Raw genomic sequence first — 23,554 nt, 5'->3', positions numbered from 1 at the left:
GTAATTTGAGATGAACAAGCACTGAGATAAAGGTATGTGATTATGGTACAACAATTATATCTTAATGTTTATAAATATGATATCTATTTAGATATAATGTAATGATATCCTCCAGTACAGTTACTTTTATGGTGTCATTTCCATTATAACAAATTAATCTATCTCGTCCAATAAAATGCAATTTATGCCTTCGACATCCAGCCCCGGAAAAAGGGGGGGGGGGATAACTTCCTATATACGGGTATATAGGGATGTGCCGAAAATACGGGGTGAGTTTTTCGACTAAAATTACTGATATGGGTATGGTTTTGAGAATCTAAGTATAGATATGTGTATTGAAATCCGAACTTTGCTTGTATTTAAATGCATATATATTTGAAAGTATTTTAAGTATCAAAATGGGTTTGATAAATTTCATACTGGATTTACAAATAGACAGATAATTCAATAAGTATACTGGACAAATCGTCATTGATTGCATTGGACTCCGAATATACAACGAAAAAAAGTCTAAAGGTATATTTACAATGATATGCACAACCATTTTTGTACTTCAGTCACTTTTTCGCAATTTAATTTAAACCACACCATTATTGATAACGTTTGTTTCGAACGCTAACCATTCTGACCATTTTTTTACAAACCCGCGATCACGTAGAAGCGAGTTATTTTATGCCTATGGAAGTTTTCTAGTATGCATGACAAACACAAGATCCAAAATGCGTTTTGGGCTCGTTCGAATTTTTAACAAATATTTTACTGTTAACTAAAATGCCACGTCCGACTTGTCATTAAAATCCAGAGAGTCAAACGAAATGCACATCCACATTATGCTCTCTTTCAATTTATCTTACATTTTTTTAACCACATACACATGTCTGCTCTTTTTTTAATCTTATCGAAGTTTACAATAATGCATGACAAACAAACAATCCTAAATACGTTTTGCATTTGATGATGCTTTGAATAAATAATTAACTGTTAAAAACAAACCACGTTCATATGTCGTCGCTAATTCTATCGAAAATGCGTTTAAACTATGTGTCGTATTCTGAGAAAACTGGGCATAATGCATGTGCGTACAGTGTCGTCCCAGATTAGCCTGTGCAGTTCGCACAGGCTTATGAGGGACGACACTTTCCGCCTTAATGGTATCTTTGCTAAGAAGAGACTTCATTTAAACGAAAAATGTCATAACAGCGAAGAGTGTCGACCCTGTTTAGCCTGTGTGGACTGTATGTTAAATATTTTGAGGTTAAACTAGTTTTTTTCGTCACTGAAATGACCACACACGATATACGTCACAAATCTCCTAATTTAAATGTAAAGCTACAAGGCAATGCAAAATTAATAAAACATTATCTTATGAAAATGAATGAAGATGTTTCGATTAAAGATTTATAAATTTACGGAAAAAGATTTTATGTTAGTCAATTGTGTTTTGCTATGAGCAGGGATGTGCGAATAACTGTAAACTTTTGCTGAGCAAGTCATTCATGCTATAATACAGAATTGCAGTTTACCTACATATTTTTCAAAAGGTCAGATAGCTTAATTGGTAGAGCAACCCAGGCCGGTATCATTAGATGGCTCATGGGTGGGTTCGGGTTCGAATCCCGATCTGAACTTCGTAGGTAAACTTGTGGTTGCAAGGCTGGAAACGGATAGTGTGACAATTTGTTTTCGGCGGGGTTTTGGGCTAACCGTTCAGTTCATCAGTTCGTCTAGTCACATGAAACCGTTTAATATGGCCTGTTTGTTGTTTAATTGCTGATTAACATATTTGACACAAATCGTGCAGTCCCGCTTTAACTCCTTATTTATGTTGGCTATATTGCACTTTACCGGTACGCTGCCATCATGGATTCCGAAATTTGCGCAACTTAACACTAATTATAAGGGCTTGGGTTATAGTGCGTACCGGTAAAGTGCAATTGCCCCGGACTGTTTAGTTGCTCTTATCCGCAGATGGTATTCGAACCATATATACTTCAGATGAGTGCAGACATAAGGTGATTTTATCTATTTTACAAACAGCAGCTTTTGTGCGATTTTAAAACAAAAAAGTTACTTAGTTACAAGGACTGTTATGTTGCTCTTATCTGCAGTTGGTTTTCGATCCATAAATGTTTCTTCCCGATTTGTGCAAAATAAGGGTTTATATGAACTACACGGTCGGCAAATTATCACCATTTTACAAACGGAAGCTTTTGTGGGCTTTTCAAACATTGCCTCGTGTGACCTTTTAAACTGCAAATATATCGTTCTAAATCATAAAACAATTTCAATGAAATGTACATGTAATTCTTTGGAAACGTTTTTCTAAGCAAGTTAATCATGCTATTCAACAGCATTGCAGTTTACCCATATATTTTTCAAAAGGTCAGAATAGCTTAATTGGTAGAGCAACCCAGGCCGGAATCATATCTTATTTAGATGGCTAATGGGTGGTTTCGGGTTCGAATCCCGATCTGACCTTCGTAGGTAAATTGTGGTTGCAAGGATGGCAACGAATAGGATGACAATCTGTTTTGGGCGGGGTTTTTGGGCTAACAGTTCAGTTCATTAGGTCACATGAAACCCTTTAATATGGCCCGTTTGTTGTTGAATTGCTGATTAAAGTAATAATTGAAAGTTCATTTCCTTACTTTTTAATAAAAGTCTTTACGAACTCCAGGTTCTTCTGCTAGAAGTGCCTTTAATGATTTAATTCAAATATTTTCTGTATATAAGTTGTGAGTTAGTTTCTTCACGGTGCGTATATTGTATATTGTCATCTAGATTTGCGTGTGTAAAAAAAACCGTTAAAACAGGCCGACTTTGTCCGCGATTTACAGGCCGACTACGACCCTGCCATACAATATTTTGATATGGTTAGAATCTGTAGAGGATCTTCTTTACAACGGTACCATTACAATTAATATCGGACGAATAATAATGCATTTATAACCATTTATATCGGTTCCTGGTTTTCTTTACGGCATTAGCGTGTGTAAAAAAAAACGTTAAAACAGGCCGACTTTGTCCGCGATTTACAGGCCGACTACGACCCTGCCATAAAATATTTTGATATGGTTAGAATCTGTAGAGGATCTTTTTTACAACGGTACCATTATAATTAATATCGGACGAATAATAATGCATTTATAACCATTTATATCGGTTCCGGGTTTTCTTTACGGCATTTGCGTGTGTAAAAAAACCGTTAAAACAGGCCGACTTTGTCCGCGATTTACAGGCCGACTACGACCCTGCCATAAAATATTTTGATATGGTTAGAATCTGTAGAGGATCTTCTTTACAACGGTACCATTATAATTAATATCGGACGAATAATAATGAAGTTATAACCATTTATATCGGTTCCGGGTTTTCTTCTCGGCATTTGCGTGTGTAAAAAAAAACGTTAAAACAGGCCGACTTTGTCCGCGATTTACAGGCCGACTACGACCCTGCCATACAATATTTTGATATGGTTAGAATCTGTAGAGGATCTTCTTTACAACGGTACCATTATAATTAATATCGGACGAATAATAATGCATTTATAACCATTTATATCGGTTCCGGGTTTTCTTCTCGGCATTTGCGTGTGTAAAAAAAACCGTTAAAACAGGCCGACTTTGTCCGCGATTTACAGGCCGACTACGACCCTGCCATACAATATTTTGATATGGTTAGAATCTGTAGAGGATCTTCTTTACAACGGTACCATTATAATTAATATCGGACGAATAATAATGAAGTCATAACCATTTATATCGGTTCCGGGTTTTCTTCTCGGCATTTGCGTGTGTAAAAAAAAACGTTAAAACAGGCCGACTTTGTCCGCGATTTACAGGCCGACTACGACCCTGCCATAAAATATTTTGATATGGTTAGAATTTGTAGAGGATCTTCTTTACAACGGTACCATTATAATTAATATCGGACGAATAATAATGAAGTTATAACCATTTATATCGGTTCCGGGTTTTCTTTTCGGCATTTGCGTGTGTAAAAAAAAACGTTAAAACAGGCCGACTTTGTCCGCGATTTACAGGCCGACTACGACCCTGCCATAAAATATTTTGATATGGTTAGAATCTGTAGAGGATCTTCTTTACAACGGTACCATTATAATTAATATCGGACGAATAATAATGAAGTTATAACCATTTATATCGGATCCGGGTTTTCTTTTCGGCATTTGCGTGTGTAAAAAAAAACGTTAAAACAGGCCGACTTTGTCCGCGATTTACAGGCCGACTACGACCCTGCCATAAAATATTTTGATATGGTTAGAATCTGTAGAGGATCTTCTTTACAACGGTACCATTATAATTAATATCGGACGAATAATAATGAAGTTATAACCATTTATATCGGATCCGGGTTTTCTTTTCGGCATTTGCGTGTGTAAAAAAAAACGTTAAAACAGGCCGACTTTGTCCGCGATTTACAGGCCGACTACGACCCTGCCATAAAATATTTTGATATGGTTAGAATCTGTAGAGGATCTTCTTTACAACGGTACCATTATAATTAATATCGGACGAATAATAATGAAGTTATAACCATTTATATCGGATCCGGGTTTTCTTTTCGGCATTTGCGTGTGTAAAAAAAAACGTTAAAACAGGCCGACTTTGTCCGCGATTTACAGGCCGACTACGACCCTGCCATAAAATATTTTGATATGGTTAGAATCTGTAGAGGATCTTCTTTACAACGGTACCATTATAATTAATATCGGACGAATAATAATGAAGTTATAACCATTTATATCGGATCCGGGTTTTCTTTTCGGCATTTGCGTGTGTAAAAAAAAACGTTAAAACAGGCCGACTTTGTCCGCGATTTACAGGCCGACTACGACCCTGCCATAAAATATTTTGATATGGTTAGAATCTGTAGAGGATCTTCTTTACAACGGTACCATTATAATTAATATCGGACGAATAATAATGAAGTTATAACCATTTATATCGGATCCGGGTTTTACCATAAAGATTTCCGGATAGTTCCGGGTTTTATACCTCCCCCGCGAATTCCTATAATTTGTGCAAAAACAGCTATCACTATTAATAATTGAGGAGAAAAAAAAGTCTATTTTAAAAAAGTTTTCAGTTTAAAGAAATTCGTAATTATTTTTTATTTAAAGTTGTTTACGGCCATTTCATATCACTTTCATATTTTTTATAATGATATTGTGTGCCTGTCTAATTTGTAATTTGTTCAAGTTGTGCTATAAAGAAATTAGATGTTATTATAATAATCTTTATTTTGACATTTTGTCTCATGTTGGATTATTTGTAATATTTTATTATTATATAAAAATGGCATCGCATGAACCAGTAGTCATAGTATAAGAAACATTGAAGCCTAATATGCATTCATCTATTATTATTTGGGCACAAATAATTTTACCGTGTGAAAACCTTACATAAAAATGTGGATTTTTTTCTTACTTGGTACCTGGCAACACACATTTTCAAGTCTTATTTCATTAAATTTGGCATAGATATTTTTAAAAATGGCATCGTTTGAACCAGTAGTCATAGTATAAGCAACATTGAAGCCTAATATGCATTCATCTATTATTATTTTTGGCACAAATTATTTTACCATTTGAAGACCCTACATAAAAATGCTGATTTTTTTCTTACTTGGTACCTGGCGACACACATTTTCAATTCTATTTCATTAAATTTGGCATATATATTAATAAAAATGGCATTGTATGAACATGTCGTCATAGTAAAAGCAACATTGAAGCCTAATATGCATTCATCTATTATTATTTGGGCACAAATAATTTTACCGTGTGAAGACCCTACATAAAAATGCTGATTTTTTTCTTACTTGGTACCTGGCGACACATTTTCAAGTCTATTTCATTAAATTTGGCATAGATATTTAAAAAAAATGGTATTGTATGAACCATTAGTCATAGTATAAGCAACATTGAAGCCTAATATGCATTCATCTATTATTATTTGGGCACAAATAATTTTACTGTGTGAAGACCCTACATAAAACTGCTGATTTTTTTCTTACTTGGTACCTGGCGACACACTTTTTCAAGTCTATTTCATTAGATTTTGCATAGATATTTTAAAAAATGGCATCGTATGAACCAGTAGTCATAGTATAAGCAACATTGAAGCCTAATATGCATTCATCTATTATTATTTGGGCACAAATAATTTTACCATGTGAAGACCCTACATAAAAATGCTGATTTTTTTCTTACTTGGTACCTGGCGACACACATTTTCCATTCTATTTCATTAAATTTGGCATATATATTAATAAAAATGGCATTGTATGAACATGTCGTCATAGTAAAAGCAACATTGAAGCCTAATATGCATTCATCTATTATTACATGTATTTGGGAACAAATAATTTTACCGTGTGAAGACCCTACATAAAAATGCTGATTTTTTTCTTACTTTGTACCTGGCGACACACATTTTCAAGTCTATTTCATTAAATTTGGCATAGATATTTTAAAAAAATGGTATCGTATGAATCATTAGTCATAGTATAACCAACATTGAAGCCTCATATGCATTCACAGCGATTTTCCTCCTTCTTTATAAAGTACCGGTAAACGGTACTTTCCCAATCGAACGAAAATTCCCAAATTCCCAAAACGGTACTTTCCCAATCGAGCGAAAATTCCCAAATTCCCAATCGGCATCTGGAAAAATCCCAATCAGCGTCCGAATTTTTTCTCAAAACGATAGAAAGTTTCGTAAAAAAACCAACTTTCGGCGAGCGAACAAAGAAAATCGTATAGTTGTGTGTAACCACGCGCTCGATTAATTTCGGGTTTTATTATTCAGCGCATTCAATCAATAGAGTTGTTACTGTTTCCGGTTCTTTTGCCAGGCAGCCAGCGTACTGTTTTACGTCGGTTTGTAACCTTATCGTAGTTTGAAATGAGTCATAATAGCAAATATTATGCCAAAAAACCAATCGGAACCATCAATCACAGGACACATTGACAGCAATAATGATGCTGTGCAGGGAGGGATGCAAGCAACTGAGTGATGATTAAACATCAAAGATTGTTGAAATTTCACAAAAATGAAAGAGAGAGACATTGCTTTAAAAGAGATTAAAACAACTAGTAATTGATTTGGTGTGTTCTTTATAATATTTTGTTATTTATATAAACTTTATAACTTAATGGTCATTAAGGCATGCCTGCAAATGATTATTTAAATGGGTATGTTCAATTAAGTATGAACTGTATGATGTATTCAATAAGACCCAAACTTCACGACGCGATTTTCCCAATTTCAGGATTTCACGACTCGATTTTTCCCAATTTTGAGGTTTTCACGACTCAATTTTTCCCAATCGGACCGGTACGGGTACTTTTCCCAATTGGACAAGGAAAATCGCTGATTCATCTATTATTATTTGGGCACAAATAATTTTACTGTGTGTAGACCCTACATAAAAATGCTGATTTTTTTCTTACTTGGTACCTGGCGACACACATTTTCAAGTCTATTTCATTAAATTTGGCATAGATATTTATAAAATTGGCATCGTATGAACCAGTAGTCATAGTATAAGCAACATTGAAGCCTAATATGCATTCATCTATTATTACTTGGGCACAAATAATTTTACGGTGTGAAGACCCTACATAAAAATGCTGATTTTTTTCTTACTTGGTACCTGGCGACACACATTTTCAAGCCTTTTTCATTAAATTTGGCATAGATATTTTTTTTAAATGGCATCGTATGAACCAGTAGTCATAGTATAAGCAACATTGAAGCCTAGTATGCATTCATCTACATGTATTATTATTTGGGCACAAACAATTTTACCGTGTAAAGATCCTACATAAAAATGCTGATTTTTTTCTTATTTGGTACCTGGCGACACACATTTTCAAGTCTATTTCATTAAATTTGGCATAGATATTTATAAAAATGGCATCGTATGAACCAGTAGTCCTAGTATAAGCAACATTGAAGCCTAATATGCATTCATCTATTATTATTTGTGCACAAATAATTTAACCGTGTGAAGACCCTAGATAAAAATGATGATTTTTTTCTTACTTGGTACCTAGCGACACACATTTTCAAGTCTATTTCATTAAATTTGGCATAGATATTTATAAAATTTGCATCGTATGGACCAGTAGTCATAGTATAAGCAACATTGAAGCCTAATATGCATTCATCTATTATTATTTTGGGCACAAATAATTTTACTGTGTGAAGACCCTACATAAAAATGCTGATTTTTTTCTTACTTGGTATCTTGCGACACACATTTTCAAGTCTTTTTCATTAAATTTGGCATATACATGTATATTAATAAAAATGGCATTGTATGAACATGTCGTCATAGTATAAGCAGAGAAGCATAATACGCATTCATCTATTATAATTTGGGCTCATACAATTTTACCGTGTTAGCACCATATATCAAGTTGCAGATTTTTTAAATATTCTCCACATACCCAAAGGCATTTATATTAATATCTCAGAAAAATCGACCTATATATTAATACACATGGCATCTATAGAACATTTTATCATAGTTTAACATGGTTCCCAGCCAACCTGGAAATCAGGGAAAACCTGGAAAAAGACTTTCACTTTTTCCAGTCAGGGAAAAGTCTGGGAATTTGGGAAAAGTTCCTGAAATCAGGGAAAAATCAGGGAAATTTGTTTGGGCAGACTTTCCCAACATGTCTCGAGAAGTCCATACAATTAAAACAGCAAATTATTTCCTCTGCGTGGCTATGGTGACTTTGTAGTATACATGTAGCTTTAAAAATAAGTTATGTCTGCAACTGCTATTTATTCAGGGTGTCTAAAACAAGAAATAGGTCGACATTATGATCCTGGACGTTTTATTTTCCATCAGGGAAAAATCAGGGAATTTTGTTCATACAAAAAGCTGGGAACCCTGTAATAAAGCAATCTAGAGGCATGAAATGCATTTTTCTATTACGATATGTCCACAAATTATTTCACTAAGTGATGACCCAGCTTGAATATGAGGATTTGTTGAATATTTCATGCTAACCAACATACATTTTTCGTAAGTCGTATATCAGGATTCAATACCTATATGATACCTTAGTGAAAATGGCATCGGAAGAACATTTGTTCATTGTACTAGATGGAATGAAACATTATATCTATCCATCTTATAGTGTATTGCAGTTTCAGTAATATTCTGTCTATAAATGATTTCAACATGATATAATTATAAATCATTGCTAGCAAATGTGTATATATGAAACAAAAATTAAAAAATAGACGGTTAATTTTTCCCCCATTTATGTATATATATATGTATACATCTTTTGTTGTAAACAGTTATGCGACATGTGTCAGAAACGACCAGTACAAATATATGGACAGAATGATTTTTTCAATTACCGGTATTTGGGTGTATGTTGGCTCTACTTCACAAGATACAGTCATTGTAGTTTAATTGAAAAACACATCTTACAATGTGAGATGAGTTCTGGGTTCAAGCCCCAGCAGTGGCCTATCATTTGTGATATACAGAGCCATTATGATTAAATATACACAGTTATCTTTTTAAACAATACAATTAAATATAAGGAATAATGTTAAAGGGGCATTGCTGCTTAGCCATTTTTGGGATTATACTGTGATTTTTGGCCAATTTGACACTGAATAACAGGGTTTATATACATCCCAAGCATAAATGCTTCCAAATTTGTAAAAAAAACAAGTCGAAGTGTGCAGAATATTAAAAATTTGCAACTTTCTGATGTCTAAAGGTCATTAAATGCCACTTAAAGTTTACATTTTTTGTACAAAATGACCCATTTTGTGCTGTCCATTATTGGTTAATGTTTTACGCTGTCAGGTCCAAAAACGCTCATTCTGTAGCTTGTTTGGACTATAATCTATAATAATGCCAAGTTTCAGCAGATTCGGCCCAGTGGTTCTGATTTTATACGCCGTGCCTAGTTTTTATTAGTCCACTACCGGTTTCACCGGAGGGGACTTATGGTTTGTGCTCTGTGTGTCCGTCAGTCAGTCAGTCAGTCAGTCTGTCACACTTTTCTGAATCATGCGATAACTTTAAAAGTTCTTAATATTTTTTCATGAAACTTGAAACATGGATAGATGGCAATAAGGACATTATGCACGTGATTTCATTTTGTTCCTACGTCAAAAATTCTGGTTTCTCTGGCAATAAATAAAAACAATAAAAAAAAAATCTGACAATGGTGGAGCCGGTAGGGGACAAATTTGCTTGACAATAGTCTTGTTGAGTATTACTCACTGACTTATGCATATGCGCTCGGCTGTTTTCGGAGAATACCTGAGGTCATAGCCAGCTCATCGTGTCGTGTCGTGTCTTTTCGCCGTCCGACGTACGCCATGCTAAAACCTTAACATTGACCCATTGTACCCACAATTTTCTTACCCACATTTTTTTTCGTAACCAAAATTTTCGTACCCACATTTGCTGAGTACCCAAAATTTGTGTTCCCACATTTTCTTACCCAAAATTTTCGAACCCACATTTTTTTAGTTCCCACTCATTCCATCCCGCGAAACCCTTAAGGTGTCGCAACTCTAGTATAGTATGGTTTGACCAAGACACTTTTAAACAGTTTTTCTTTGAATTATTTAGATTTGAATCAATGAACAGAGGCATCAGTTGGATTGGCATTTGACTACCTGCTAACTTATGAATGACTGTTAAATGATTTGACATTTAATAAATATAAATAAACACCATTTTGATGAAAAGTACTTATGTAGGCATTGACAATATTATAATCTTAACATACATTAAAATTGTCTGCAAAAAGCATTACCAATCCTATGTTTAAAACAAGCACGTTGAGAGACTTTATTATAGTTTAACCCATGGCGGGCGGCATCCACAGCAGTGTCTGCTCTCTAATTGAAATAGTTTTCATCCGATCTTCACCAAACTTGGTCAGAAGTTGTGTCTAGACAATATCTAGGTCAAGTTCGAATATGGGTCATGTCGGGTCAAAAAATAGGTCACCGGGTCACTTAGTGCATTTCAAGGATTAAGCATGATGTCCGCTCTCTAATTGAAGTAGTTTTCATCTGATCTTCACCAAATTTGGTCAGAAGTTGTGTCTAGATGATATGCAAGTCAAGTTCGAATATGGGTCATGCTGGGTCAAAAATGAGGTCACAAGGTCACATAGTGCATTTCATGTGTATGGTGTCCGCTCTCTAATTGAAGTAGTTTTCATCTGATTTTCACCAAATTTAGTCAGATGTTGCATCTAAATGATATCTAGGTCAAGTTCAAAAAAGGGTCATGCCGGGTCAATAAATAGGTCTAGAGGTCACTTACTGCATTTCAAGCATTGAGCATGGTGACCAAAACCTACAAACGGGCGTATCTTGTGACAGTTTGGCACTCTTGTTCAAATTTGACTTTTCTGCTATCCAATTGTGTACAATATTTGGAGTAATATAATGGGCATTGTTCACTGTTGAAAGAATAAACAGGTCAAAAGAGTTAGTTAAAATGTGGTTACTGACCAATTATCTGCAACTCATCTTGCTACCAGTTGTTTATAAAAAAAATATATCCAATATTTTACATTGGACAGTCCTCTAAGTTGATTATGCAAAGCGTTATTATTTATAGTTTTGTGTACTGAATGGTTATCATTATTCATGATTTACAGGACATCAGAAGATTCCAGAATTCGTATGGACTGCATATGAAGATGGCTCAGCTTGAACAGAGAGTTTGGGCCATTGTGGAGGAAGTCTCAGGTGATGCAGTGAAAATCACTGAAAAATTCTTCAGACCACTCTTGAAAATTCAATCAACCGAGGATATTGAGTCGTGTCTGAACATTCTGCGAAGCAAAGGATTAGCTGAATATAACAACAAAATGTAAGAATTAATTGTGAATTTACAAAACTGTAACAGACTTTAAAATTTTCATTGTATTTCTTATAACGCAAGTGGGAGTGGTGTCATGGGAACAAGCTTATTTATTTATCAATTGATGATTTTCAGGCATAATTTTGTCAGACCTGCCTTGTGTGATCTTGACATATTTGTCACAATGATTGTTTGATGTTTTTTGTGCTGTTAATCCGGACAATGCTTGTCTAGAGAGCTACTCTGTCATTAGTAGGCACAATATCAAATAATTTGACAGTGGCTTCGTCAAAAATCAACCAAATTTACTGCATTTTATTTAAACTCAATGTCTTTAGCTGAAGGGTATCATCTTATTTGAATTATTATAGGAAAGATTGTAAATGTGTATATTAATTTTTTTTAAGAAATAATAGACTGGTAGGCATTAGTTATTGCAGTAATGATGCAAAGATATTAAACCCTTACGTTGCTGCATGAGTGGCTTGATTGCAACAACAGAACAACACACTGTTTGTGTAACCCAAATTAAGAACAATTCATTGTTGATTATTTAAATACTTACCGGTTTGTATTTATAATTTACCTGTATTTCAAGGTAATAAATGAGAACTTTTATATAAGCCCCCATCCTCCATTTCAGCGGATTAAATATATACATGAATATGCCATTACAATTTAAATAAAATGTTGGGTTATTTATAAACCTACTTTCAAAGCATTCAAAGCCGTAAGTGTTTTGTTGCAGAATCAACAACAAAACTTCCTATTATGTCAATAGCAAAGAAGTTGCCATGGTAGAATTATAAATAATGAATTTTTTTTGTGCGAGTTATGAATACTACTAATTCTAATTTGGGACAGGTGCTCAAACGCTTTTACAGTACTATGTACTGTGTATGTAAGTTTTTTCTTACATTGCTTGATTGGTTAACCCCAAACAGTGTTTTAATAAGTATTTTCTCTGTATGTCCTTTATGTACCTTTTAAAAAAGGGGTTGTTATATTTGCTCTGTTTTCATTTTTATAATTTCACAAGCATGTTGAGGCACCTGTGTCGCGGGACGTTTTTAAAGCCCAGGGGTTTTTATCTTACTTTGGGGAAAAGGCCTGGCCTTTTTTGAGGGGAAAAATAATCGTGCGAAATGCTGAATTTTGGGGAAAAAATCACGCAAAACACCGGATTCTGGCGGAAATAAGGAAAGTCTTAAATAATCAATTCAACATATTTTGCTGTGTTTATAACAAATTCAAGGCAACAGATAATTTAATTATGCAATATGTTATAATTTCTACACTGGATCAGGTTAACTTATGAATTTAAAGTTTAAAAAAAATAAAAATTTAAGGGAAAAAATCAAGTCTGGGGGAAAATTTGCCTGCTGAGGGGAAAAAAATCCGAGGGGAAAGGGCCATTTTACGGTGGGTCCCAAAGAAAGAAAAAAAGCCCTGAAGCCACAGACAATGTAAAACATGTTGGTGTTGTATATATTTGAAGTTAATTTTTGATTATTTTTTAGAAAGGAATTTTTGGGATCCAGACCACTTACAAAAAAAAGAAAGCAAACTGACCTGGAAGATGATGCCAATGAGGAATGTTCAAACACTTCTGAGGGACTCCTTGTAAGTTAATTAATTTCCTTTTTTGTGTAACAGAAACATGAGCAATTAAATAAATAAATAATGCAAGTATTAAGAAAGGCCTTGTGTTTGATTGGAAATCAGGTAAATGATGTTAAAATGAAAAAGTATTTGATCTTTTAAATAGCCTGAAAAAGCATTTTGAGAACATTACCTGTGAAATTGGGAAGTTGTGCTTTAATTTTCCTTGTGAGAATAAAAAAAGTTTGGGGGGGGGAACATGAAACTACTATTAAAATCGGCAGAAAAAGGGTCTGCTCATAGATCAATATATTAACTTGTACTTCTAGGAGAAGTACAGCAAGGTAGTTGATGAGCTTCAAATGATGAAGGACAAATGTTCCAAACTGGAAACAGAAAACTCAGAATTGAGGCGTCAACTGACAGAGCGTAAGTGCATATATTTCTTATTATATTCTTGAACACTTAATGAATGGATCTTTTTTATAAATGATAACTATTTCTTGACTTACAGAGTTTAGAATAATTCACAAAAACTGGTTTAAGACCACTTTGAGTGAACACACATCTTCTTATGCCAACCCCATTTATTTGCCTAATATTTCAATGTTTTTAAACCTGAATATGCAGTTTGAGTTATTAGGCATAGACACAAATGTCCAGGCTTCAAGTACCAAATAACCTCATAAAGACCCTGTTTGAGACACCAGTGACAGTTGATCAGATATAAGTTGACATACATTGACACTTGATCATAAGTGAGTTATCCTGATTTATATGTAATAAATATTTGTATGCACCCCTTCGGAGAAGAGGGGGAATATTGTTTTGCACATGTCAGTCGGTCTGTTTGTTGGTCGGTTTGTCGGTCCATCTGGCAGAGGACCCCTATTGATTTTCAGGTCACTAGGTCAAGGTCACAGTGGTTCGGGATGATAACTCAAGAATGCTTAGGCCTTGATCATGAAACTTCATTGGTACATTGATCATGACTGGCAGATGACCGGTATTGATTTTCAGGTCACTAGGTCAAAGTTAAAGGTCACAATGGCCTGGCTGCCACTACAATGAACTGCCCATTTGGAGAGCATGCGTGTTTTACAAACAGCACTTGTTTTTACATGTTCTGTAATATATTTCTATTAAATTTTTCTGTTTATTCAATTGTCAAGTTAATGCTAATAGAAGTATTCTTTCCCACAATTATCCTAAGATTTAGACATAAACAACAGTTTTCACAATTTATCTACCGTTTATTGTTTGTTCACCCATTGAAATACATAATTTGGGTATAATTTAAAAAATGTGCTAAAATGATGACGACACGGTGGTCTGCTCAACTTGTCACCTGTCCCAAATAAAACCATGAATAGTTGTACTATCAAGATGATCATTTTTTTATGGTCCATTTCTCAGAGACTGTCAAAGACATTTGGTTCAACTTAGGTATTCATGTTTACCAATTAAAAATGCATCTCAGTTCTCAAGGGCAAATAAGCCTAACTTGAATCATTAGGGCTATGAATTAGCGAGAGTCCAGTAGCCATGGGCCCTAAATCTTCAGCTGGGCTCATAAAGATAAGAACACACTTGGGAGAATGGGTTAAAGTTTTAGTTTTATAACCTGTTCTCATAATTATGGCCCATTTTCATGTTGTAAATTTCATTGTTTATTGACCCTATTGTTGAGGACAATTTCTATAAAAAATGGAAATAGATATTTGGTCATAGTCAAGTATTCTTGTTTATTGTCACAAAGTGAACATATATATCAATGGCAGATAAACCTTGGTATTATTTTGCTAAATGTGTGCCCCATTTTGAACATTGAGTGTTGGAGTGTCACTGGTAACATTTACTTTACATGGACAGTTAACCTTAATACTATTACTAATGATTTCCTCTTCTCTACCCAACACTCGGACAAGTGGATGACACTGTCTGCAGATGGCTCATGCTCGGTAGTTCATCAATTCAGTTCAGGGTCTTTTATTCTATCTGAAAACAGATTGCTCGAAGTCCAAGGAAAATTCATCAAAGGACAAAGAAATTGAAGCATTCTGGAGATTTGAAAACGGACGAGAGGAATGGTTGCCGGCCAAATTGATCCGAAAATATGCTAACGGTAATTTTAAACATAATAAAATATTTTACGAATAATGTACAATTTTCAAGTGAGATGAACAAAATCCCATATGATACTGACCATGTACAAAATTAAGCTTTAATTACTGTGAATAAATTATCAGTTGTAAGTTCCCTACCGGTATGCCCAGAGGGAACTATAGGATATATCAAAACAACACTGACAATGTTGCTGACAATTTTGTAATGGTATTTTGACCAGTAGGGGAATTTTGCATTGCATGCAATGATAATCTTGTTTATATTGTGAAACTCAACATATAAACCCTTTTTTCTGTTCTTGTCTGTTTGTCAAAAGCTTACAGCATGCATATTTTCAACTAGTAAAGTGACTGTTAGTTTTAAAAACACCTTGCTTAAAAGGTACACTTTTAGAATCATAGTGAAATATATATATATATTACATAACTTTATTAATAACTAACTGCTTTATTATACCCCACCACAGGCGTTTGGTTTTGCAGTAATGTCTGTCACACTTTTTTGTTGTGCAACTCCTTATTCATTTCTCATTCATTAAACATAAAAATACAGAATGATTATCATCAAGAACTGCCACTCATATCGTGAGGGTTGGCGATTGAAATTAATTAAAGAGAGTTATTATTTTGTGTAGATTTTATGTTACTTATCCATATTGCTGTACAATTTATTCATAAGCAGTGAATTGTACCATTTCAACTTACCCTTGTCAAATAAAAACGCACTTTTTACCAAAACACACATTTAGCGCACTTAAAAGTGCGTTAATTGAGTGTTTTTTGTTAATATGTGCGTTTTCAGTGTTCAAAAGTGCATTTAAGTGCGCTTTTTGTGCGTTTTTTCTTTTCAAGTGCGTTATTTTAGTGAAAAAGTGCGTTTTTTGTGTGTTTTCTTCATCTGTAAGTGCGCTTTTGAGTGTAGATGTGAGCAAAATGTGTGTTTTTTATCTAAGAAGTGCGTCTTTTATTTAGGAAGTGCGTTTTTTTGTGTGTTTTCTTCATCTGTAAGTGCGCTTTTGAGTGTAGATGTGAGCAAAATGTGTGTTTTTTATCTAAGAAGTGCGTCTTTTATTTAGGAAGTGCGTCTTTTATCTAAGAAGTGTGTTTTAAGGTTTACAGATGTGGGTTTTTTTCTCACAAAAGTGCGTTTTTTCTATTTTGATGTGCGTCTTTTTTAAGCATAGGTTAGTCTTTTATTTCATAAGTGCGTTTTTATCATATGATCTGTTTTAAAAGGATGTATCTAAAAAGACACATGTTTAACACACTTCTTAAAAAGTGCGTCTTTAACAACCGTTTAGCAAATGTTGTACAGCAATTGAACAAGAAAAAAATTGTTGCAGGCTCTAACAATTTATTTACATCAAATGATTAAACATAGACATATATCTCAGTAACCTGTAATAATATAAGGGGCAGTTTGAATAATTACTGGTTGTCCATATTAACCTGTTTAATGTTTACATACTTTATCATACAATTTCAATGCATACCCTATTGCTTACGTTTTAATCTCAAACATTTCTAAAAATTTCCACCTAAATCAGACTGTGTGTAACTAATTAAAAATATTGAAAGTGTCCAAAGTATTATGTGGGCTTGATAGTATTAATTATATTTCCTCAACATAAATAAGTATTTGAACTTTCTTATACTGATATTTATACCCTAATACAATTAATGTCTACCACATTGACCATAAACATACATTTTAAAAGGCAATTAAAATAATATTTATACTATTAATATTATTTGCTAAAACCATTCAGCATGTTATATTTAAATATTTACAATTAAATATAATGTGTTAAGGGTGCTGTGTATTATTCAATAAATATTTTGGTGTTGAAATGACTGCCTTATCAGTATTTCTCAAATTATGCAATTTTTGGCTTAGACACAGCATGGTATCAGATAAGAGAATAGCCAGTCCTTATCAGTCCTCCATCTAAGCCTTACTAAGGGGTGTTGATATACTTTTGATTTGTTCAGGCACCATCTATTTGAGAACCACAGATAGGAAGTTATTTTTTGAAAACAAGCAGCATCAGCAACTGACTTTAAGCTAGAATTAAGACTTATTATTCTAGTGTAAAATGTCTTGAAATACTTTCAGCATGAAGTATTGTGTGATGAAAAAAATGTGTATTTACTACAATGTGTAAATCAACAATAAAGGAGATTAAAAGTGGGTGGTTAAAGACATATAAAGTGATATGGTCTAGTTCAACAACTGCCTGTATTTTTGGAATACTGAAGAACAGTCTGTTGTAACAGGTTCGTATTTTCAATTCTGCATCCCTTTTTTATTAAGTTTATTGAATTAATTATGATTATTATCATATTTATGTATTGTCACTGGGAAAAGTAAATGGATGAGTAAATGTAATGCAATTTTAAAGAAAAACAACACCATTTGAATTATTATGGCTGTATTTTATGGTTATTGTCATCTTAAAGTTATTTATACCTATTTTTGGTCATTAATGAACAGATTTTTCCCCCATATTAAATGAGAACTTTTAAATTTAAAGGTTAAACCCCATGGAAAGAATGTGCATCATCGCATCGCCTGCCAAAAAAGGAAGCAAAAGAGAGACTACCTGATGTATGGACTTGAATACCAGGTTTTACCCTGCACAAGCTGGCCGACATGAGTAGAACAGGAGTGGGAAAACCGCGCCCTCTCCTTGACCAAGAAAAGCTGGATTTGTTTAGAGGTAAAACTATACAGGGTACTGGTTATTGCATTTTGAAAGGTGTCACACTTCCGACCAGTCCACACAGCAAAATGAGACCACGTATCTTGGTACATTTTCAAACAGTATTTTCTATCAAACGTATTTATTTATGAAAAGCGTTAAGTCACATGTGATCAGGGGATTAAAATTGCAAAATAAACAACCAAAAACAACAAGCAAACAAACTAGTTTTGATTTAAATTTATAATTTTTATAGCAACAAGATTACCAAAACAGCAATATTCAACACTTACATTATAAAATATCTTTCAGGACCTGATCAAATAAGATCATGCACGAGACGCATCGCGCACAGGCCATGACAGTATAATAGTTGCAAAGAAGTTTGACCGGCTGGTGGCAGACTTGGAGAGAAAGATGAGAGCTGCACTCCGCTGCCTCAAAGAAACGTGAAAGGCCTTGATTGATATGCATCTTTCTTATGTATATAGCTGTTCGTGTGTATATTCTGTACATGTTATTATAGTATGCTATTATTTTTTGTTTATTTATAATCAAATTATGTTTATATTTATTTCATCAAATTGCCATTGATATTTAATTACTCATGTATGTTAAAAATGTTGGTGTACATTAAAGTATAAAATTGAATTATCTTGTAATTATTAAAATACACAAATATATATGTTTATATAATTATTGGTTTTTATTGCATATCTGAATTAAAAAAACTTTTAACAGCATATAATTGAATCAACTGTTAAGGCAAAAGATGCACCTTTAACGCACATGTGTGCTTTTTGTGAGTGCGTTTTTTGCTGCCATTCATGTGCGTAAATTGTGCGTTTTGTGTGGGTTATAACTGCGCTTAACGTGCGTTTAATGTGCGCTTTTTGTGAGTTAAATGTGGGCTTTTATTTAAAAAGCGCACATTTAACGCACATAAAAGCGCACATTTAACACACATGTGCGCTTTTATGTGGGTTATAACTGCGCTTTTCGTGAGTTAAATGTGCGCTTTTTAAATAAAAAAGGGCACATTTAACTTACAAAAAGCTCACATTTAACGCACTTAAAAGCACACACTTTACACACATAAATGGCAGTCAAAAACGCACTTATAATAAGCGCACGTTTAACGCACATTTAACGCACATAAAAGCGCACTTTAACACACATGTGCGCTTTTATGTGGGTTATAACTGCGCTTTTTGTGAGTTAAATGTGCGCTTTTTAAATAAAAAAAGCGCACATTTAACTCACAAAAAGCGCACATTTAACGCACTTAAAAGCGCACATTTTACACACATAAATGGTAGTCAAAAACGCACTTATATAAAAAGCGCATGTTTAACGCACATTTAACGCACTAAAGCGCACAATGAACACACTTATAAAAAGCACATGTTTAACGCACATAAAGCGCACATTTATCCACAAAAAGCGCACAATTTTCTTGTTTGTTTGTTTTTGTTAAAAACTCACTCGGTAAGAAAAAGCGCACAAAAAACGCAGTGCCAATACCGCCACGTTTAACGCACGCAAAACGTACATTTCACACACTTTTTTGAGAAGGGTTAAAACAGATATTCATAAATTGCTGTAGTCCATCTTGTTTTGGCAATTTTTTCCCGTTCACTCATTGAACCTATAGCAGGGATTTGTCTGTCAGACACCCTTCAATTATGTAAGTGACAATTTAAACATGCAAAGACATTTCACATCACACAACAACTGTGTTTGATATTTTAAATTGACAATCATATTGGTTATTTCTTGCTATGAAAACATGAATGGTATATTTATGCAGTTTCTTTATATATCCCAGTGTGAGTACCAAACTATAGTTTTCCAGCAAAACATTGTACATTTAACTCTGCAGTATCAATTGCTATGAGTACTAATGCTATAATTTAAAAGACATAATTAATAACCATATGATTATCATATCGCCTGGCTGTATAACAGCATTCAAATTCTTACATTTCAAGATGTCTTTTATTCAGGAGAGTGTTCAGTCCAGTACTCTGATGGAGTTAGTAGAGTGAGGTCCTCATGGGTGAGAGAGGTGGGACAGATGTAAGGTCATCCTATTGCCACATCTAGAAGCTATACCTATTTTCTCAAGACTAAAAATGTCGTGAACTTAAAATAAATGTTGATATCAATATATGCAACCAGAGTACATATTAAGGCACTTGATGTTATTTTTCTGAATGATTGAAGTCAGGTTTCTCATACTAAGACATTTCCCTGTCAAGTTATGGAATTAACTTAAATTTTATGGTGTGAAATGTCTGTTTTATAAAAAAATGCATAGAAAATTTTTATCAAATTGTGAGACTGATAGCTTCATTTTTTTTATCAAATCATGCAAATGATTGCCCTTTTTTTGAAGTAAAAAAAAACCAACATGAATTTTACATCACACTGATGATCATATTTCAAGTGTAAGCATTATTCTACATCTTTTTCTTCAGTTTAATGTTGGAATTGAATATTCCCTAATCAACAATTTGATTCTCTTTACTGTACTTTTGTTTATGTGCATTATCCAAAGAATGTTTGAATTCCATTTTGAAATGCTTGATGAGAACTTGTCTTTTCACTTAGGTATATGCTTTTTTCATTATTGGTTTTGTTCAGTGGTGGTGGTCATATTCTTCTTATGTCATTTCGGTCAGTAGAATATGGGACTTGTATATAACAGTTTATATGTTAGAATGGTTTATGAGATTATTCTAAATAAAACTATTTTTGAATTTCTTTCGCTATATAAACAAAAGTTAATTAAAGAGATTTCAGGTTTCTTACTGTTGCAATCAATTTAATATCTTAAAATAACCTGAGATCTTTTAAGAAACTAGACAGAAAATAAGTTCTAATGGTGAACAATTCATATTCAGTCAGCCTTTATAAGCCATTGTAACTGTGAATGTGTTCATGTGCATTATTCTAACATTTTTTCGATTTCGGTTTAGAAATGTTTTGTATGAACTTGTCTTCATTTTAATATGCTTAATTAAAATTGATTTTGTTAATTTGTGATTACCAATGTTTTATTTTGTATGTCCTATATGATGTTTGAGTATTTCAGAGAAACAATAAAGTTCTGCCCTTACAATACATACTAAAATTGTGACAGAATTGTTTAGTAATGAAAATACAAATTGCAGCAATTGCACCTGTTAAAGAACTTTGAATGGTTATACATGTAATAGCGGTAAAGATTGTTTTATTTAAATATTTAATTTTTCATAATGACTTCACATGTTAAAAAAAAATGTTTAGCATTTTTTAATACTAGTATATTTTGAGAACTAACTTAAGTGTGACATATTTAATATTGAATCATTCACACTATTTAATATATATTTTCTGACCTGCTGACTGGTGGATTGAGTACATATTAGTATACTGGTATTGTTTTTTATTTTGGGAATTTCACTGTGAAAATTTACACAACATTTTGTGTGTTCTGTATTTACTATGCCCCCCTTCGAAGAAGAGGGGGTATATTGCTTTGCACATGTCGGTCTGTCGGTCGGTCCGTCCACCCGGTGGTTTCCGGATGATAACTCAAGAACGCTTGGGCCTATGATCATGAAACTTCATAGGTACATTGATCATGACTCGCAGATGACCCCCATTGATTTTGAGGTCACTAGTTTAAAGGTCAAGATCACGGTGACCTGAAATAGTAAAATGGTTTCCGTATGGTAACTCAAGAACGCTTAGGCCTAGGATCATGAAACTTGATATGTAGATTGATCATAACTCGCAGATGACCCCTAATAATATGCAGGTCACTAGGTCATAGGTCAAGGTCACAGTGACCCGAAATAGTAAAATGGTTTCCGGATGATAACTCAAGAACGCTTATGCCAAGGAACATTGAAACTTCGTAGGTAGATTGATAATGGCTGGCAGATGACCCCTATTGATTTTCAGGTCACTAGGTCAAAGGTCAAGGTCACGTTGACCCGAAATAGGAAAATGGTTTCCGTATGATAACTCAAGAACGCTTATGCCTAGGATCATGAAACTTGATAGGTAGATTGATCATGACTCGCAGTTGACCCTTATTGATTTTCAGGTCACTATATCAAAGGTCAAGGTCACGGGGACCTGAAATAGTAAAATGGTTTCCGGATGATAACTCAAGAACGCTAATGGTTACGATCATGAAACTTCATAGGTACATTGATCATGACTTGCAAATGACCCCTATTGATTTTGAGGTCAAAGGTCAAGGTCATGGTGACCCGAAATAGTAAAATGGTTTCCGGATGATAACTCAAGAACGCTTATGCCTAGGATCCTGAAACTTCATAGGTGCACTGATCATGACTCGCAGATGACCCCGTTCGATTTTGAGGTCACTAGGTCAAAGGTCAAGTTCACGGTGACCCGAAATAGTAAAATGTTTTCCGGATGATAACTGAAGAACGCTTATTCCTAGGAACATGAAACTTGATAGGTAGATTGATCATGACTCGCAGATGACCCCTACTGATTCTCAGGTCACTAGGTCAAAGGTCAATTTCACGGTGATCCGAAATAGTAAAATGGTGTCCGGATGATTAATCAAGAACGCTTTTGGCTAGGATCATGAAACTTCATAAGTACATTGATCATGACTTGCAAATGACCCCTATTGATTTTCAGGTCACTAGGTCAAAGGTCAAGGTCACAGTTACAAAAAACATATTCACACAATGGCTGTCACTACAACGGAGAGCCCATATGGGGGGCATGCATGTTTTACAAACAGCCCTTGTTATGACTTGTTTTATAATTTGCAAATAATTTAAGAACTTATACATTTAAAAGTGGTTTACCTTCCTTTTTTTCAGTGTGATTTTTTCTTTGTGATTATGCATTTCTGGAAGTTTGTACCGCCGGCGTAACATTTTTAAACAATTATCTGTCATTGTGTTTATGATCCTCTGAGAGTTTGTACCGCCAGCGTAACATTTTCAAAGAATTATCTGTTGTGATTATGAACCTTTGGGAGGTTGTACCGCCAGCGTAACATTTTCAGTTAAATTTTAAGGGTTATATCATTTTGTGTGTTCTGTATTTACATTACTTGTATAATTTACTATTAAATTAAGAACTTAAACATTTAAAAGTGGTTTGTGCGATTTTTACTATTGGTACCTTAGGGAGTTTGTACCGCCGGCGTAACATTTTCAAGAAGTATCTGTTGTTATTATGATCCTC

The 23,554-nt window shown here is 34.0% G+C and overlaps 1 protein-coding gene and 1 long non-coding RNA gene across 2 annotated transcripts; both read left to right on the top strand.

Annotated features, from left to right (window-relative positions):
- Positions 1-11,704: 11,704 nt before the first annotated feature.
- LOC127859059 (uncharacterized) lies at positions 11,705-20,607 on the top strand. Its single transcript, XM_052396465.1, has 5 exons — positions 11,705-11,907; positions 13,419-13,521; positions 13,830-13,929; positions 15,509-15,625; positions 20,335-20,607. Exons 1-5 carry the CDS (start codon positions 11,729-11,731, stop codon positions 20,409-20,411), a joined length of 576 nt encoding a protein of 191 aa, XP_052252425.1. The 5' UTR covers positions 11,705-11,728; the 3' UTR covers positions 20,412-20,607.
- Positions 16,852-19,206, top strand: LOC127859060 (uncharacterized). Its single transcript, XR_008039251.1, has 3 exons — positions 16,852-17,903; positions 18,161-18,346; positions 18,641-19,206. It is a non-coding gene; the product is annotated as an uncharacterized LOC127859060 (long non-coding RNA).
- Positions 20,608-23,554: the final 2,947 nt, after the last annotated feature.

The sequence above is a fragment of the Dreissena polymorpha genome, chromosome 14 (assembly GCF_020536995.1).
Source record: "Dreissena polymorpha isolate Duluth1 chromosome 14, UMN_Dpol_1.0, whole genome shotgun sequence".
NCBI classification, from domain to species: Eukaryota; Metazoa; Mollusca; class Bivalvia; order Myida; family Dreissenidae; genus Dreissena; species Dreissena polymorpha.
This window is presented reverse-complemented; position numbering and strand designations above follow the sequence as displayed.